The sequence below is a fragment of the Brachyhypopomus gauderio genome, chromosome 18 (genome assembly GCF_052324685.1).
Source record: "Brachyhypopomus gauderio isolate BG-103 chromosome 18, BGAUD_0.2, whole genome shotgun sequence".
Lineage (NCBI taxonomy): Eukaryota > Metazoa > Chordata > Actinopteri > Gymnotiformes > Hypopomidae > Brachyhypopomus > Brachyhypopomus gauderio.
This window is the reverse complement of record NC_135228.1, coordinates 11897385-11909295: the sequence shown is the minus strand read 5'-3', so window position 1 is coordinate 11909295 and position 11911 is coordinate 11897385. Positions and strand designations below refer to the sequence as shown.

The window sequence follows — 11911 nt, the reverse complement described above, 5'->3', positions numbered from 1 at the left end:
AGTGGGAGTCACTTTCATTTGTTTTCAAAGTAATTTATTTCTCACATCTGTTAAACGTCTGACTTACTTTCTCAGTTATTTCCATCATACAAATATCACAATGAAAGCCATCACAGCTATCACGTGTTTCCCTGGAGTCAAATCAATGGAAATCATTTTGTTGAAAGATAAATATATATAAAATATATTTATATTACAACTTTACAATTACAGCACAGTGGATACCATTCACAAATGGGAACAGAACTAGTCAGAGTAACACTAAAAACACCAACAAAAGTGCCAGACAGCCCCTGACACCCTACACATTCACATACAGTACAGCAGTTGACCTCAAGACACTTCAGGCCAGATGTATGACAGCAAACATGATTGTCCTGAGTCCGAATTGGACCAAATGTTGTTGTTGTGTAACAGGATGGTGATAACTTAGGCAAGAAAGAGCAGTAAGGTGTACATTGGGAAATCCTGTGGGATGAGCATGATATAGTGAGAACAATATTTGTCAGCAGTCAATATAATATATATTTGGCTAGCAGAAATAATGTGAAACAGACAAGGAAGTTGAAATGTGTGCTCTATGTTTGTAGTTGAAACTAAGTGCAAGTGCCTTCAACAATATTGTTTCTAGATGTTGCCTAGTGACTTGCATTATAGCACCATCTACTGTAAGCTATTGTAAATGGGATGAAATGTTGTTATGATTAGATAGATGGATGGATAGATGTTTACAGAAATGGACAGAGGTCCTTTGCAGATCCTCCACTAATCTAAGAGTTGAATAACTAACCATTCAGGTATTCATTATGGTACTGCTGCCTGAAACAACTCTAGATGTGATTCATATACATTTATTAATACAAACTTTAAAATAGCTTGCAGTTACTCACCTGGAATCTGAAAGTAACCTGTCTGAAACAACCTATTCGTCTCTAAACTTAGTGTACTTCACTACAATTTCGAATATGCCTCTCTCTCTTCAATTCATCCTGATACCAATATCCTGAAAACATTTGTCGTGCAAAGTAATGCAAACTAAATTATATTTTAAGTGTTTCAAATCTAAGCTTCCTGTAACTTCTCTATTTGCTTCTCATTTATAAAGGCAATTATAAAACTACCTTGTGTATTTACACCATTATTCTTTCGTTTTGCCCAGTTTTATCAGATACACATAATCAGAAGCACATCATCTGATAAATAAACATTTTATTGCTGTTTTAATATCTAAATCAATTTGTAAATTGAGACGTGAAGATCTTTGTCCGGCAAAGTAACGTATATTACGTTTTCCACAGAGGTTTAAAATAAGGGAAGGTGATGACAGGGAGCTCTAATGAAACACATTAACTAGATTAAGTAATCGGTGTCTGGACTAGGTTATTGCCTTGATCAACGTTAACTATGTGTAGGCATATGATTGGATGCATGCATTGCATTAAGCCTAATTAAAGCAAACCACATCAAAAATCTACTCAGCTCATTTTTATTGTCTAGTTCCTGGTTTTTTGTTATTCTTGTTTTTGCATTGGAGAAAGCACAATTTACATTACACTCAAACATAATCTACGATCTAGGCTTAACCTAAATAAGAAGTTATTATTTTCAAAACCTGTGGGGGGAGTAAAAAAATCTAACTGTCCGTGTTTTGACCTTTAAACATTTTCTTTATTGCCACGAAACGTAAATAAATGTTATTGGTAATGTAAAACGCACAACAACCATTAACCTTTGCTATTGGACAAATTCAAATTATGATCCTAGTTATAAAAAAAACCGTTAACTGTTACCTTGCGATATACTGTGTCGTTACTGCGTCCAAATGCTTAATCAAAGCTAATTTGAAACACGTGTTTCTTTCTAATCTCGAAAGGAAACTGTCGACCTTCGTATTTTTCGCCTGGGTCAACAGTTTTTTTTTTGCATTTGTACTGTTATTTATTTATAATTTCTTTACAATGCAGAAAGCTTTGAAGAAATATTTTGTGAACATGGACGAGTACCTAGCCAGCATCGGTTTATACCGAAAAATGATGGCTCGAGACGCGTCCTGTTTATTTCGAGCTGTTTCTGAGCAGGTATTTTTGCGTAGTCCACCATATCATCGCGTATTTACTTGTTTTTCCCTCATAACAATAACTTTGTAAAGAAACGTTTTGGTTGAGCTTAACGTTTGGAAGGTCAAAAGTTCATAAGTCGACGCATTTTTTGCAAGCGTTTATTCAGAACCTTTCCCTTGTTTGTGAGGTACCTCATTTGAAATGTCTTGTTTTTTTAACCATGTATATATATTTGGTACTAGCTTTACAACTCACAGAATCACCATCAAAAAATAAGAAAAGACTGCGTCGACTTCATGAGGGCAAACAGATGTAACTTCGAACCTGTGAGTGAATTCCAGTTGCGTTTAGAAGTGTTCGCGGAGCACATTTCTAAAGGAGACTTTTTGTCTTATACGGTTGTGGTTTATGTCTTTCAGTTCGTTGAAGGGTCTTTCGAGAAGTATTTGGAACGGTTGGAGGACCCCAAGGTGAGTACTTTTGAACTATTAATGGGCATCTTCAAAACTTGATGCTATTCTTCTTGACGAACTAACGTATTAGTTCAAACGTGCCGTTAGGAAACTGCAGGGCAAGTGGAGATCAAAGCCTTGTCTCTTCTGTACAAGTAAGTTAGGTTTTAATGTAATTTTATCTTCAATTGTTGCTCTTTTTCGGTTCATGTGAATGTTGACTAGCCACGCTACTGTAAACTCTTAACGTCTGATGCCAAATATGCACTCAGCCTTGACGTTTAAAAGAAACTAAATATTGTGTGCAGTTCCCTGCATATAACTCAGTATCAAAGTGCCTCAGTAGAAGAAGCGGTAGGCCTATAGCGGTTTTCTATGCTAATGTGAAGTAAATGTGTGGGGGGCAGGCACAGCTTCGTTATTTACAGGTACCCTGGGAAGCCACCGACGGAAATCGGAGAGGACGACGTAGCCAAGGTGAGGGAAGATGTCTGAAGTCTAGCACACACTCAACTTGTTACTGAACCAGAGAGTGCAGCATGTAGAAGCCAAGTCTTTGGTGTAGGGCCGAAGTGATTTCTTGGTTGCCAAGAAGTTGAAACACCACCTTTTTAGGTTTGAGTTTCTTCCAGCAGATGGTGGTTTCTTGTCAGTAAAGATGGTATTAAGACATATATATATATATTAGTGTACATAGCACCTGCTGTGTTACTTGATGATGCATTACAGGGCCATCATTTTGTTTTCTCTTAGTTTAGCTGAGCTGTGAAGAATGGCGCTAAGCACAATCTCCTTTTCATTTTTTTGCTCCATTAGACTTTAGTTAATGATCTTCTGTAAAGTACATCATATGCAGGCAGCTTCCAGTCTTGAATATACAGTTATGATGCAGTATTGCAGTTTAGCTTCACCCCAGATGGCTTGTTTGGGAAGTTCTCCCGAGCAGTGTTTCCACTAGTGACTGCACTTGTCCTATGGGATTTTAGATCTTCTGTGTTCATACTGCAGTCAGGTTCATTTAACTTCTTGAGTGCTTAACTGTTGGGTAGTAGTGTTAAAACTAGGAATGCTTAGATGTTTTGTCACTTCATCAGTAGTGTGTTCTGGTTACAATATTGTTAATATTCTTGCAAGCCGTAATAAGTAGACCTAATCGGCATTTTTCTCTTCTTTCCAGGTTTTGCTCTGTTGCTCAAACAACGGTCACTATGACATCGTTTACCCAAGGACATACCCGGTGAATGCAGCGATTTGCCAGTGTGAGTCTGCTGAACCCTCAAATCGGTTCTGGAGTCTAAAGCCAGTAGTTTGGTCTGATGTTCTGCTCAAGGAGTTTGCTGTGTGGACAGAAGGAAGGGTGACGTTGGGGTGGGGGATCAGGAACAGGTATTAAGCGCTGGTTTTGTCCGCTTCCTGTCTGGCTACAGCCGTGCTGTACGAGATTTTTTACACGTGCGTTATGGGTGTGGAAGAGGACGATCTGCGCACGGTCCTAGACGGGTTTCGTGGCGGTGGGCGGCGCTACAGGACCAGCCTATCGGTGTGCAGTGAGGACGCTGGCTATGACACACCTGAGGACAGAGGATTGAGGTCATCTTCTGTTCCCCGACATACATGTTTAGTTTAAATAAAGTCTTCTGACCGTAAACCGTAACCTTAAATTATATTTTTTATTGACTTGTACCATGTGCAATAACACTTGACAGTTCTGTCAGTCTATGAAATGTTTTGTGTGTATTGGCATTGATTTTTCCTAAGATTTTTGTGACTATGAAATGCGTTGTCTTGCCGTGGTAGAGAGGAGTGGGAGGTGAGCGGTCAAAACCGCTCTGAGGATAAAGCCAGGTTTGCTGCGGAGGACCAAAAGGTGAAGGAAAAAACCAGTTTGTTTTTGTCATTGTTCCTCCTCACCTGTCCTCCATAAAGAGATGATCCCCCACCTCCTCCTTTCCTTCTAGGCCACTGATGGCCTAGTGAGGCTCACTCTCCCCTACAAGGTGCTGAAAGCCTTGGACTCCGAGGTGTACCGCAACGTGGAGTTTGACGCCTGGCATGACAGCCGCAAAGGTACGCCTGCCAGATCTTGAATTACCACATGCGTCTCTTCCGTTCACATTGTCCATCCGCCGGGGAGGGGAGGGGGTCCTTGGGTCTACATTTGGACAAACACCGATTTAAACCAAAACGGTGGCAGAGCTTTAATGCTGATTGGTACAAACACTTGAATAATAAAAAAAATGTACGGTGTTTTAGAATGAAGCATCTGTGAGAGATTACTTTCTCTTTATTTGCTGTTTATATTGAGTTTCATATGGGATCATGAAATGTAAAAATGTCTCCTGTCTCCTTTGTTCACCTGTCTAGCTCAGTTCCAACCTCTTGGCGTAGGAAAAGGTGTTTACTTGCTCTAGAAATTGGATGAATCTGTGTTGCCTTTGATCTTAAGTGACATTTTCTTTTGGCGTTTCAGAGCTCCAGAAAACTGATTATATGGTGTTTGCTGGCAGACAGTACTTCCTGGGAGACAAGTGTCAGGTAGGAGAGAGGGGAATGTACAGAACGGCAAAGGCAACAACTGTGAGGGAGGTGGTGGTGATCTTCCATTCACGTCAAACAGGGATCACCGTAGAAACAAGCTGACAGGACCAGTGTCACTTTGTGCACTTTGCAGAATTCTCAACACTTTTCGCTCCCTGTTCATTTGGTCTGGTCGACTCTGCTGTCATGACTAAACGGTGGACTCTGTATTGGCGGATGGGTCAAATGGTGAAGGGAGGATGGGGCGTATCTGAAGGGGGCTTAAGGATCGAGCATCGTGGCCTTGTAATGGTTGAAGCGAACGCTTCACTGGTGCTGAAGCCTGTTCAGTAGTGCTGATCACCGGTCTCTCCGCACTTAAAGTATATTCCCACTGCTCAGGTGCGTCTGGACCCGAAAGGGAAGTACTACAACGCTTTCATCCAGGAAGTGGGGACTCACGCCAGTGCCGTGACCGTGTTCATCGAAGAGCTCGGGGAGAAGTAAGTTTGGCGTATGCTGGGGCAATGTTCGTGCTGCCACTGGTGCCATCATTGCAAAGCATGTTTGCCAAAATTCTGTCGTGTCAATACTCGACAATACGAGATTGCCCACTGATCTGTAAGATCTCAGCATTCAGGATGCTCAAAGCACACACACGTGATTTTGCTTGGTGCATTTTACAGCTTATTACAATATCTGCATTCCTAAGGGAATTGTTGATGTATCAATCTTTATATTTATAGCTTCCCTAATTTACACACGTCTATGGGCTTGACAACCAACCTTCGTATCACTAAATAGTACTATAAATAAAAATGACTCCTTAGTCTATTACTTGCTGATCGTGTGTGTGTGTGTGTGTGTGTGTGTGTTAGGCACTTGGTGTCCTTGACCAATCTCAAGCCAGTCAATCCAGTTCCAGCATGGAACATCACCCCAAGCAGGAAGGGGAACTCCTACAGCCACGCCGAACATTACCCTGGAGAGCTTGGTGCCCAAATACATGATGTCATTCAGAGTATTAGAGAGATGGTTTAACAGTCAATGACTGGTACTGTATACCTTTTTTACAGTGAGGTGATTGGAATGGTAGCTTTGGTAGAAGTTTGTTTGTCTCCTCCCCTAACGCAGACGCAGAACTCCGTGGGCGGCGCAGGTTCATGAAAAAGTCTCGTGGGAAGGAGATGCTGATGACCGTGTCGTATGGCCGGGCCCAGCCCGGCCTGCCTCCACGCCTGCAGCCTTGCCCAGGGAACCTGGCCCCCATCCGGGCCCCCGGAGTACATGGCCACGCTCCGCCCCCAGCCGGCTTGGGCTTTGACCATTTCCGCCCACACCCCACCCCCCGGCCACCCCGTGGTTACGGCCCACCCAGGTCGGATACCCGCCACCTTAGTGACCTATTTTGTTTGAGCACTGACTATTTTGAAATGTTGGGAGATTAAATTAGCTGCTTTTGTTGTGGGTGTGTGTTTATTGTTGCCCTGTCTCTTGCAACCTCCATGCCGTCCATCTTCTGGTCAGAAGCTCGACACGTTTCCTCAACAGACACCATATCATTGGACCAGAGGTGGCTTACTGTCCCAAACGCTGCTACCAGGCCTTCGACAACTACACATTCAAATCACGGTAAGGGAACATGTCTATTCAGGGTTCGTACGGTCATGAAAAACCTGGAAAAGTTATGGAATTTGAAAATAGCAATTTCCAGGCCTGGATAAGTTTTGGAAAAACTAAAAATACTCAAATGTTTTGGAAAAGTCATGGAAATTTGCTTGACACAATAAATATATGTCGTTCCGATAACCGGAAGAAAAAATAAACATATAATAGAGCCATGTTTTTTCTTTGTGCGGACCACTAACGTAACTTCACAGGTTAGTTCGCTGCGTTAGCGTTGGACTCCAAGCGGAGCTGTAGATTGTACTTTGATGACGTGTAAATCAGCGTAATGCTGGTAAATGCCGATTCAACTATGGCTGCTTCAGTTGGACAAATACAAGCTATGGCTTGAGAAAGACAAGGACACGGGGCATGCAAAATGTGCACTGTGTGGTTAACCAACTGGTTAACGTTGGGGTTAGAGACTGAAAAGTCCGACACAAAGCAGTTTTCGTCGTTAAGCGCGAACCTAGATTTAGACACGCCTTGATCGTAAACACAGAATAGAAAAAAACTAACAATGTTCTCGTGCGTACAGCGTGAGAGAGCGACCGCGTTGCCGAGATGGGCTGCGGTGGAGGCTGCGCTGCTTCAGCTTATCGTACACAACACAACATTCCACTACACTCCACAACACTCCACAGTGCTGCCACTGCACCTCCACGCACCGCGCAAAATTAAGAAAAGTCGGTCGTAACTCCGTCCGTCGTTAACCAGACCCGTCGGTAAAAGGGAACTCACCGGCTTTTAGCCCGGATACGGCTTATAGCTACAACATTTTCCATAAAAAAAAACTTAGATGCGGCTTATATTGATATTGAAAATACGGTAAATGTTTATTTTTTCAATTAAACCATGTGTCTTTTCATTAATTGATGATATACTATGGAATTTTAGCCTGGATTTTTTCTTATTTTTCGTGTCTACACATATGTTTAGAGAATGTACAGTCATTGAAATTTGTCTGAAAGTCATGGAAAAGTCATGGAAATTAGTTGTCAAAAAAGTGTATGAACCCTGCTATTAGTCTTAGACAGTCGGAGGGGCACTGTCTCTCACACAGTAGACATGACTGGAGGAACACGTCTCACTTGTATTTTATATGGGTATAAATTTTATCTTATAAAAATATAAATATGTACACACTAAGCCAGTGTGCGTGTGTGTGTGTGTTTGGGAGTGAACACCTGTGCTAATGTACAGCAGGAGCAGGCGTCAGATGCACTCCGTGAACAAGGAGTGTCAGTTTAGCTTCGTACCCGAGCCTGGCGAAGATTCCCCAGACTTAGATGGCTCCATCACCTTCTTCGACATCGAGGAGCCGGACGAGAACGCCTTCTCCCCCGTACCGGTTCGTGTCGAAGCTTTCACCCAGTGAGCGCTCGTCTCCCGAGCATAACGGTGGTGACCCTTGCGTTCTCCTCGGCAGGGCCAGGCAGTGGCCAGTGCCATCGGTCCAGGTGCTGCCACCTACTGGGTTCCTGGAGGCCCGAGTCCCATCCCGTCTGGCAAACAGCCCGTGACCTCATCGGAGGAAGACCCTGATGAAAGGAGCACCACTGGAGATCATGGTAGCTCTCTCTCTCTCTCTCTCTCTCTCTCTCTCTCTCTCTCGTTCTTGTGTGTATGTAAAGGTTTAAATATGGTCTTCTGCAGGCGAATACTCCGAGGAGTTCATCTTTTCTGCCACCGGTTAGTCACCCTCTTCTGGTACCACACTCCCTCACTGACATTTCCCTGCTCCTCGGAATTTGACCGCTGCCTCTTTGGGTTGCAGATGCAGGATTTCAGAGCCCATCTGTCTACACTGCCACAGAGGCCAGCGCCAACCTGGTACTGCGGCCCCTTGCCAACCGAAGCTTGCCGTGCATTTCAGATGCACCGTTAATTTGCACTATACTGTACCTTAAGTCGCCATTTGCAAATCAAATGTGGATCATGCTCGTCAGTAAAACGCAGCTGTATCCGTCAGCTCAGTTTTGTGTTTTATACGATGCATCATGTACTAGCATTTTATGTTTCAGGACTCTCTTGTATTTTTATTTTTTTTAGACCATTCAAGAAGGAGGCTCTCGCGCCGGATCGCCACAAGAGGGCGTCGCTACCTACAGTTACTCCCAACAGGCACGTGGTGTTCTTGCTGCATGCAGTACGTGTTGGCACAGCCGAGGGCAGAATAGTGCTCAAGCTGTTTTCCGTGGTGAATTTCTGTGCCGTCTGCTCCCCCCGTCACTGCTGCAGGTGGTGGTGAAGTCGGCCGTCATCTCCTCCGCTCAACCCGTCAGCTCTGCCCCCGCCGCCATCTTCACCTCCTCCCCTTCCTCCTCCACCGGAAGCTCCCAGAGCCCCCCGAATCCCCTGCAGCCTTCCGCCATCAGCCCCGGTCAGCCACCGCCGCTGGGCCGGCCCGGTTCGTCCTCTACCTGACGTTCCGCACTGCTGCCATGTGGTTCATGAATGTTCTGTGCTGCCGCCTTCTAAAGATCGTAACCTGCACAAATCCGCAATAACGAAACCAACATGCAGTGAAGTTCTACCGTTGTGCTTATAATTATTCTACCAAACACGTTTAGTGACCACATTGTTCTTTCTGCAGATCACTCATTTTGTCTTGGTCTTGAATTATTGGATACGAATGCACTTTGAGGGGCGTGTATTGATTGATGCAAGTTTGTATTGGCAAAGTTGCATCGTCACTGGCTCAGTGCCGTCTGTGTAGCTGTATTGCTGCATCACCATCTGAAGCCCTTACTGCAGCATCACCGAGGCCAGTGTTTCATAATGTTTCCACCCTCCGCTCCGTCTCCAGTTGTGTCCGTGCCGTTCCCGTCAGCGTCTCCGTGGTTCGTGAATGAGATGGGGGAGCCCGTGGCCATCGCCCCGCCACCACCCTACTCCTACGACCCCAATGGCGGCGACCTGCCTAGAGGTCAAAGGCAACCAGTGACATGCTTTTCATAGTTCAAGTTGCCCTATCTGTTAACTTTTTTTTAAAATTATTATTGTTTGCTCCCACAGACTGCAAGATTCTGCAGTATTTCTTCAACTTGGGAGTTCAGGTAGGCAGCAGTGTAACACGAAGAAAGAGACCAAGATTAATGTGCTTCAGAAGAATGGGTCTAGTACTTAAACTACCTTTTTGTACATCCTACTGTGCAAGTGCTCATGTTGCTGTGTGTGTAGACTTACCAGCAGAGCTACTGGCACTCCATGGTGCACGTGCCACAAGTATCTCAGCCACCTGTGGGGGAGCCTCAGTTCCAGCCTTACCAACCCACGCCTGCCGTGCCCAGCCCAGACCACACAGTACCCCAAGTCTATCCCGAGCCTGCCCGCTCCTGCCCCCACCCTCAGGGTGAGATACCCAGCAACGGTCAGCACCTCTCCATCAGCACCTCCACCAACCTCCAGACTCTGGGCTGGCTCATAAGCCTCGAGCTCATCATAGTCTGATCCTCTTTGTGTGTTTGCTCTCTCCCCCACCACCACCACCACCACCGACTCTCCTCACCCCCACCTCACTTGCTTCCTCCTTTTTCAGGCACCACACTGGCTATGGAGCCCCCCACCGCAGCAGCCCCCGGCACGGTGTTCTTCCCCCTGGTGCAGGAGCAGTGCGGCCAGCCACCCCTCCACCCCGCCTACGAGCCTTACGTGCCTGTGCTGTCCACCACCTATCACTACCTCACTCCCTGGACTCCCGGGTCTCATCCGCACACGCGCTTCCACCACACCTCCTACTGTCCCTCATCCCACCAGCACATCAACTACCTCAGCACCCCGACCGCCCCCACCCACTACGTGTCCCCAACCATGTAACCAGGCACTTGAGGAGAGTTTAGTTGTCTCCTTTATTCTACAATGGGGGTTGATTCTTTAAGGTGTGTTCACATGTTTTGTTTACTCATATCCTCACTTGGTCTTTTTGTGACGTTTTCCAACGTCGAGTTGGTTTTTGGTGTTTTTCTTAATAAATGTTATGTTTCCCAGTATGATGCAGTACAGGTCTCTACCCGTGTTGCTATTTCTGCTCTCTGTATACTTCCGTAAGGCTGTTCCTTGTACAATACCACTAGAGTGCGTAAAGGTAAATGTTCCTGGTCACAGTACACTGCTAACTGCCTGCGAAATGACAGCGCTGTATTTACTGGGAGTGAACGTCGCATAGAATGCAAGTCAGCACCTTGGAGAGCAGCCTGAGGATGTGGCCCACTCAGCACCTTGGACAGGGCTTCATTAAGAAAACTAATAGAACCGGACAGGTCTGCAGTTAAACCTATTTGCTAAATTAACATTTTATTAGTTCCGCCTAAATTTGAATCATTATATATTTTGAATAGTGATGGAAGTCTGAAACTTAATGATTCATTTACATTCATTAGCACTTTTTCTAATGTTCTTTTACACATGGCTAGAATGTGAAGGAACGTTAAACCATTTCTAACACTCCAGGATCCTACCATCTCCAGTGCTGCAGAGTTCTGCTTAAGCTACGCCAGAGAACCAGCTAAAATGGGGGGGAAAAAACGGCAATGCCATTCATATGTTAATGTGATTGTATTTCGACGCCCTGAAGTGGAGCGTGGACAGATTTGACAAGCAAATTCTGAATTTGGACAACAATCTTCAGGAAATGTCTAATACTACCCATGCAAAACCATCTGGATATAAAAAATATCCTATCCCCTGTTTATTTCATTGACAGGGATGTCTTGACTTCATGACCAGTAAATACGCATTCTTTCATTCTAGTAGCCATTGTGGAGCAATTTAGTAATTCATATGAAAGCAACTTTAAATCAAGGTAAAAAAAAATCCTTGCATTGAGACACAACCTAAGCATAACAAATTTCTGAAAAATATATAAAAATAATTTTTTTTTACAAAAACAAAATTTTCAAAGGTTTAAAAAAAAAAACGACGTTAAGAGACAGCAATTTAACATTACATAAATTTCAGGTTATTGAAAAATTGTTGTAATATCAGAACAGAAATTGTGTATATATGGTATTTTGATAAAACACTTCACAATCCTAAATTATATGCACACTTTTCTTTTCCTGGCCACAACACTAGTCCAGGACTAAAAGGGGATTTAAGTGACAAGTTCTGTTTGCTCCTCCCCACACACTTCAAGATTCTTTCTCAACCTACACAGTCAGGTCAGGTTTCACAATCTGACGAACACTGCACAGCCGCTGACCAGAGACTACATTG

The 11911-nt window shown here is 44.2% G+C and overlaps 1 protein-coding gene across 8 annotated transcripts; it reads left to right on the top strand.

Moving 5' to 3' along the window:
- The first annotated feature begins 1547 nt into the window (after window positions 1–1547).
- On the top strand, window positions 1548–10693 carry alg13 (ALG13 UDP-N-acetylglucosaminyltransferase subunit). 8 transcript variants are annotated; one of them, XM_076980640.1, is made up of 24 exons: window positions 1548–2078; window positions 2303–2386; window positions 2480–2530; window positions 2621–2667; window positions 2920–2989; window positions 3690–3771; window positions 3940–4102; window positions 4310–4379; window positions 4471–4579; window positions 4983–5047; window positions 5432–5532; window positions 5908–6050; window positions 6164–6407; window positions 6560–6661; window positions 7901–8045; window positions 8124–8265; window positions 8351–8386; window positions 8472–8527; window positions 8747–8818; window positions 8936–9104; window positions 9504–9623; window positions 9713–9753; window positions 9878–10067; window positions 10236–10693. In XM_076980640.1, the coding sequence occupies exons 1-24, from the start codon at window positions 1755–1757 to the stop codon at window positions 10511–10513; spliced, it is 2904 nt and encodes a 967-aa protein (XP_076836755.1). In that variant the 5' UTR covers window positions 1548–1754; the 3' UTR covers window positions 10514–10693. The 8 variants fall into 8 exon arrangements, with proteins under 8 accessions (XP_076836755.1, XP_076836756.1, XP_076836754.1 ...); XM_076980641.1 differs by having other exon boundaries at window positions 1549–2078; window positions 6557–6661; window positions 7898–8045; window positions 9878–10049; XM_076980639.1 differs by having other exon boundaries at window positions 1552–2078; window positions 7898–8045.
- The last annotated feature ends 1218 nt before the right edge of the window (window positions 10694–11911 follow it).

What these genes read in the sequence shown, in the direction of transcription:
- alg13 (XM_076980638.1), top strand. Translation starts at nt 1,755, where the DNA reads ATGATCCTAGTTATAAAAAAAACCGTTAACTGTTACCTTGCGATATAC. An exon ending in TCCTGGGAGACAAGTGTCAG is followed by an intron (nt 5,048 to 5,431) that starts GTAGGAGAGAGG and finishes CCCACTGCTCAG; the next exon opens with GTGCGTCTGGACCCGAAAGG. An exon ending in ATCGAAGAGCTCGGGGAGAA is followed by an intron (nt 5,533 to 5,907) that starts GTAAGTTTGGCG and finishes TGTGTGTGTTAG; the next exon opens with GCACTTGGTGTCCTTGACCA.